Source organism: Vanellus vanellus (genome assembly GCF_965231255.1).
Source record: "Vanellus vanellus genome assembly, chromosome: 3".
NCBI classification, from domain to species: domain Eukaryota; kingdom Metazoa; phylum Chordata; class Aves; order Charadriiformes; family Charadriidae; genus Vanellus; species Vanellus vanellus.
The window spans coordinates 35,226,163-35,233,520 of NC_138907.1; the positions used below are offsets into that span (position 1 = coordinate 35,226,163).

Below are 7,358 nucleotides of genomic sequence, written 5' to 3' on the forward strand. Positions count from 1 at the left end.
TGGGCTTTTAAACATAATTCTCCTTTCAAATTGGTTGCCATTTGCAAGAAATCTAATAACCTGTGTAGTTATCTGTGTGGAACACTGCATAACTATAGTGAAGTTCAGTTTGTGCAAAGGGGGGTTACAGCTACTTATGTAGTAGCTGAGTGGAACTATAAACACATGCTGCTGTTATAGGTCTTTTCCCTCTTTTGTCCTTAAAATCTGTACCCACAGTAATTTTTTTAAACAATTTATTTCTCCTAAAGCTTATAGAGGAGGTACTTTATTAGCATGCCCATATTACTAAACTACATATTTTTGATGTGTATTAAACACATGATCTATTACATTTTGTTACAAAGTTTCATTTTCCAAAGAATGCAGCAAGGTATTTTTCATACTTCTAATTTAAATAATTACAGTGTAACCAAAATCTTGGTTTGTTCTGGAGTTGATAGGCTCAGTCGTCTCTTCAGTAAGAACACAAGCAGCTTCTAGAATTATTTACCTACAGGTGGTTGTATTTTACATCAAACCATTTTCAGTTTAAACAAAAGATGCTAGTGGCAGCGTGTTCTCATCAAGGAGTTTTACTGTAATGGGTACAAAAGTACTCCCTACTGTTTCTACCAACATATATCTTTGAACTTTGAAAGCAAAATCTGCATACTTTCCAAAGCAATGAGTTGATTTTTAGAGTTGCAAAAAAGTCCCAAAATATTCCTCCATTTTGTGAATGTTTTCATTTTTTAAACTCGTCTTTGTGTTTGCCATGTTTTCCAGCTGTTGAAACACGTAACGTTCACAGATTTTTTTTTTGACCTGCCATTTGAAATTTTTTGGTATGTTAGAACTCTTTGTGTAACTCTTTGTTTTCGTGAGCTTCCCGACATTCTACTTTTAGAAATAAAATTATTATTTTTCCTTAGTCCTTGTCATCATTTATTTGTCAGACAGGTTACCTGATACTTTGTGTAAGTTTTATTTTGTTATTCCTCACCAGTATTACGGACCTGGAAAGGGCACCTCGTTGCTAATGCAGGAGCTTTATTGCACAAATTACTGCATCAGAGTATATGTACTTGGCCTTCCTACTTTGTATGTCGGACCTTCCTTAAAATATCTGTGAGAAGTATAACATGCCGTTGATCAGAGGATGATGCTGAACTGTCAACTCTGCCTTTTGAGAGAAACACATGCAGGATTGTTTGGTTTAGTAATACTGTTCTGAAATACGTAATTCCGATATTGAATGAAGCAGATGAGCTCAATTGTACTTCTCTCTCCTCTGCTTCTTTCGCAAGCTGTAGTCTGTATATGTTAAAGCAGCCGAGCAACTGAAAATTACATTGTAAATTCACAGGACTGTTAATGCTGAGATGAGCATTAAGGATTTAGTATGAAAGGATCAGTAAAAATGGAAGTCACGATTTAAGAATTGGGTACTTCAGACTTACAGACTAGTATCAGCTAAATTTCAGTGGAAACAATACTATATTTTTAAAAAGCTTGCGTCACTAGGTAAAGCGAAGTTTCAAATGAGAAACACTGTTGGTATGGGATACAGCAGAAATACGGAATCTTCTGACTGAGAGACCTCCGTCCCATTCATTAGACCGTTCATTAGACTGTGCTGCCTTTCAAGGAAAGCAGCATCTTACAGAGGTGTGATGATGAGATAATGTTCTTTTTTGCAAATCCCGATGCTGATAAGTGCAGCTGGAAAAATGACAATAGCTGTTATTTTAAAAACATGGGAGCGGGATGAGTTTAAATGGGGTTTCTCAAGAAGTGTAGCTAAATGCAAGAACTGGCTTCTCAAGAACTGTAACAGATGGAAGAGAATTCATGCCATTGTAGAAATTACTTCGGCTTTAGAAAAAAACTCACCAGAAGAAATGCAGAGAAAACCCATTTTGTGCACATGTGTGCCTGTGTGGGTATGGGTGTAGATTTGTAATCTGTTCGTATGTGCATATATAAAAGCATAGCGATACGTCTTTATGTGAGCATGTGTGTTGTATATAGAAATATAAACATGCATCGCTATGTATCTGTATAAAAATAAAGTGCAAGAATTCTTAACACTGAGAGGCACAAGAAAATATAATGGGGATAAAAAAACCCAATGACTGAATACTTTTTTCTTATTCATTTCATGTATGCTGTCAGAATTTGAATTAACTAGCTACTCCTCAGAAAAGACCCAGGGGCTATTGCAGACATGTCATTGCAGACGTCTGCTCAATGTGCACTTGAGCAGGGATCGTCAAAAAGAATAATAGGATTTTTGGTTGTATTGAAGAAAGGATAGAAAATACAATATTCTGTGGTCTTGTATGAATATGTACAGTATCCATATCTTGTTTACAGTATTTGATTTTGACCACATTAACTTAAAAGGGTCTGGGAAGGGGCAGTTAAGATTATAAGAGATTATATTTCTTTGTGAGAAGAACTTTTAAAGTCATGATCTACCTGCAAGAAGAACGATAGGAGATGTCATAAAAGCATATAAAATTAAAACAGTAATTTTAAAATCCAGTTTTTAATATTCATCAAGCTTTAGCCATAAAACTACAATGCATGAGAAAATAGCAAATTTTAAATTAGTATAAGAAGAGATGTGTTTGTTCGGTGTGTGGCAAAGCTGTGCAATTTGTAGCAATGAGAAATCATGTGGAAAGAAGTTTTGTAGCAATTTTAAAGAGTTCCTCCCCCTTCTCCCAGGCACTTCTAGAACAAGTAGACATAAGAGTAAGTAAAGTAGAAAATAAACTGGAAAAAATGCTTAAACAGATAGTCTGCTTACTCTAAGATACAGTCACCTGTACAGTGGTCCCAGGTGTTGTTTGAAACATAAGAAAATGATCACTGTTTGAACTGGAATGTTTCATCTGATGAAGCAGCAGCCGCCTTGGACACTCTGAATGCCTTTCTACGTACTCCAGGATACGTCTGTAGAGCTACCATTGCTATTACAGCAGAGGGCAATCTTGAAATAGAATCATATTGGTAATGATTTAAATTTCATTTCTAGTGTATATGAATATTCAGTCTTTTGAGGAAGTAATTGGATCATCAAATACGCTTACGACAATTTAATTGTTGTTCTCATCCGATAGCATGTAGTAGATATTTATACTACTTGGCAAAAAAAAATTAATTTACAAATATCTCTATCTGCTTTGGAGCCATCTTTCTGATTTTTAGGGCCATATGTAAAGGTTGGTATGATTTGAAGCCCTTCTCTTGCTCCGCTTGTATTGCTTTATAATGTTTATGGCCTATGGACAGATGTTTTTGGCCTCAGGGTGAAACATTCTAATTTGACAAAGTACTTTGGCACTGGTCTGGCCTGCATACTTCCATATAGACTTCATCTTACTTTGATCATGCTTTTGCCAGCATTTAATTATTTTGCTTTATCTTCATTTTTTATTCTCTCCAGGTGTTTCACTGTGTGCATTTTGAGTGCCCAGCACAAAACAGTACCCACAAGGATGAGAGTAGTAAGGAGATGGCAACAACAGAGGTGGGGACTGGTGGACAACAGCTTGTTTCTCGCCCTGCTCGAGCTGCAAGCACTAGTTCCCTTCATTCTCCTCCTGGATCCACCTCGCGTTCACTTGCTCACCAACCGTAAAGGAGATCGAAAGGGAGCTTTTGCAGCCCCGCTGACATTATATGAAACTTTTCAGAAGCTTCTTGGGATGGCACCCTTTCTTTTTCTCTGTGAGCAAAGGGGACCATATCTGAAAGCTGGAAATGCTGAAATGGAAAAAGGCTTTTCCCAAGGACACGAAGAGACTGCTTCACTCTCCTCAATTTGTTCAAATCAGGCTGGTCTCCGAGTGGGGAGAAAATAGGTCTTCAGTCTTCATCAAGTACCCCATTAACACCCTACCTCTCTAATCTAACGAAGGCAAGGAGAACAGAAGGAAATAAAAGGCAGAGCTACAGTGGAAATCTAAAGTGACTCGAGCAGGATGGAAGGCATATGAAATAAGTATTTGTTCCCTGAAGGCTTCCGTTAGCAAAGAAAATGTGTATGGAACACATCAGTCCAGAATATATGTTATTTTAAGTTCGTTCATATTCCTTTGTAACTAGTAAGCTGTTTTCAAAATTATTTTGACTGTATTCCACTTTGTCTCTTATTTTTGGCTGTAGCAAATGCTGTGCTGTAGGTTAAGGAAGTATCAGACATGTTTACCTGCTGAGATGCAAATTCCCTCATTCATCAGTGGGATGACCAGAAAAGCCTTCATGATGTCAACAGACTAATTAATGGATTCTGTATTAAGCTTGATCTTAGTTGACTTTTCAAAGTACAAAATTGTCATTTCTTACACTCAAAAAGGAAATTCCTAAATCAAGCATCCATCTTGAAGAAAAACATATTTTTCACTCCTGAAGATGGTTATTTAAATTCTACCTGTATTTCTAAGAAAACTTGCAACAGATCATCAAAAATGTTTGATTTAGAAAAGCAGAACTGCATCTGGTCACTGACAAGCAGTTGTTCAGAATACAGAAAGAATAATTTGCAGATACTTTTCTCCAAGAAAAAAATGTTTTTCAATCTGGAGCTAAAAATTCAAAGGCTGTGTGTGCAGAAACTTTTCTCATAATCTTCATGAAATATGATGCTTTTACACTGTATTGTAAAAGATCTGGCTCTTACTTTACAATCACAGAATTCATTATCCATCTCTGTCTGGATTACATTGCCTGTACTTTGCTTATTCTAAGTGTTTTCACACTGATGATGATGCAGTCTCTTACTCTCCAGATCTATGTGACTTTTAGGAAGAGCTCCATGTTGGTCTTTCAGTATGAGATAAAGTGATTTTGCATTAAGACAAATGCTGATGTGACTGGCAAAATTGAGTAGGAGGGTTGTTATTTCTCACAAAGCATATTATATTGGAAACGTCAGCTATCCAGTTTTATGAACTTGGAATTTCCCGTGGTGGCAAATAGCCTTGTCAGAAGTAAACAAAGCTAGTGTAGGATAAATACGGTTTTCCTTTGCATAATCATAGTGATAAAATGAGTTATATCACCATAGCAAGTAGTATGTTAATTTATCACACTACTTAATTTGAAAGAATTTCCCTGTTGGATCCTGCTTGTGCTAAAAACAGGAAGAGATATAACAAGTGGTAGCAGTGAATCAGTAGAAACTTTGAAGGAAAAAAGCTTCCTTTTTCTCGTTTCAAATAAAATTAATGAGGCTTTATCAATAATATTATAGTATTTTTCATTGCCAAATAGCAGTTGAGTTCTGACATTTGCATACAACCCCCTCCCTTCCTGCTTCTGTCTTCTGACTTGTGAATGTCTGTCGGTGAAGATGCACGCCCAGTGTGTTATATATAGCTGATAATATGTGCCACGGCTGCCTCAGTTTGGAGTTCTGAGGCGGGATACTGCTCGTGCTGGCCGGCACCTAGTCTGGGGTGCCAATTACCTTACGGCTTAACAAGCCTTTGGAGCATGAAATAATTGAGACCAGCTACTGGGGACACAGCTCTCCTGTTTAAGTCCAGAAAGTTGGGGTGGCTGTGGTTTTTTTTTTATTATTATTTTTCTTCTTTGAAAAGTAAAACCAGAAAACTTTTCTGTTCTGGTTGCAATCCATGCTGGAACTACTGAGATGCGTGGAGCATGTCTTGCCTTTGGTAGATAAGTCCTTCTGTGTCAGTGGTGGTAGGTATTTGCAGTTTGGTCAAACAAGTTTTCTTTTCTCAAGCTGTGAATAAGCAAAGGGCATAACTTCCTAGCTTATTAGTCTGTAGTAGTCACCATTGTAGAGAATGTTTAAAAAAAATTCAAAAAGTTTGCGCCAGCTGTTCTGAGTCTAGGCTCTCAGAGAAAGAACAGGCTTTTCAGTTTGTAATCTTTCATGTGCACAATTAATTTTTATGATACAAATAAGTCTGGTAGACTATACCGTACTGCAGATCTTTTTGATCTTGTGGTATGACTCACTGTTGAACAGAAATGTCTATTTATTTCCCATGACATTCACTGTCTGCCAAGAGTCTGAATGAACAGATCTGAGAGATTCCCAAAGCAAAAACTATCAGGTCCTATAGACCTTGCAGTTCTCCACCCCCAAAAATCAATCAAAACAAAAAACAACTTTGCATTGACCCTTCATACAGGTGAATAGAAATTTTTAGTATTAGACTGATTCTCAGTTACACGTGGCCTTTCTCACAGTCTTTATTTTCTTCTGTTAGAGTTACTCTTAGAACTTGCCTCTGAGGTGAGTCCAATGTGATCACAGATGTCTCAGACTTTTAAGACAAGCCTTGCCACAGCTTCACATTTTCTAGTGGGAATCCTTTACCTTTTTATTCAACGAAAGAATGTGGAAATGTTTAAGGAACCTGAACTCTGCTTGGTCTTCTAACACTACCCATCAACACACACCCCTATCTGTATTGCCTAATATAGGTCTCTGTCTTTAAACATTGTGTCAGCAACATATTACGAGTGACAAAGGAAGATAACAAGCAGAACTGATTTGTGGTTTGGTTTGAATGTTCTCATTCTTTCTAATTATTGTCTGTATTTATTGACTCCCAATTTCAGATGTAGTTCTTGTATATTCTTCTGAAATCTTTTTTTTTTCTTTTTTTTTTTTCCTTTGAGTGGAAGTAAGTTGTGCTGTTATGGCTTAATATCAGGGTTTATCAGAGTGATAAAATACTATAATTATTCAGAACTGTGTTATCACTTACTCATGTTTTATTTGCAACAGGGATAGAGCAGAACTGACCAGGTATTCATTGCTTTCTTGTTGGAAACCATGAAATAGACCTGTGGTTAGATTTCTACATAATGCAACTAACTATATTGTCGCTATTGAGCCATTATTTCTACTTAGTACTTTAGTATCTTGAAATTCCCCAAGCCTCATTTTCTCAGTTTTTTTTTTTCCATGGGTTGAATTCAGACATAGGCTGAACTCATACGGAGCTCAACAAAGCTCTTTCTCAAGTCTCTTATTTAATTAACTTACTCCAAGTGCATTTAAAAGATTTTGTATTCACAGAAATGTATAGCCAAATAGCAACTCCTGAAAACTGATTTATCCAGGAAAATTAGTTTCTGAAGTGAGCAAAAATTTTGCAGCTTTGTTTTCAAGCGGTTGCCAATTAGCTCTAAAACCAGTTCAAATGGCATGTTAAATGAAATTACAGTGAGAGAAGTTAATCCAAGTCTAATATAAAAGACAGTACAGAGGATGCATCACCAATTTTGTTACAGAAGGAACTGTTCTTCATTGCAGTTTCCTTCCTGTAGAGCTCCATTTCTTTTTTTTTTTCCCCATAAAAATCAGGTTTTCTTGTTTATTA

General features: G+C 36.5%; 1 protein-coding gene across 1 annotated transcript in view; it reads left to right on the forward strand.

The window, feature by feature from the left end:
• BTBD9 (BTB domain containing 9) overlaps positions 1-4,256 on the forward strand; it is a gene marked incomplete at its 5' end in the record, with an annotated part of 125,113 nt that extends 120,857 nt beyond the window's left edge. Inside the window, one exon of the mRNA XM_082480878.1 lies at positions 3,437-4,256. Coding sequence (XP_082337004.1) covers positions 3,437-3,631 — 195 coding nt within the window. The 3' untranslated portion in view covers positions 3,632-4,256. The remainder of the gene's footprint in view (positions 1-3,436) is intronic.
• Between the last annotated feature and the right edge of the window lie 3,102 nt (positions 4,257-7,358).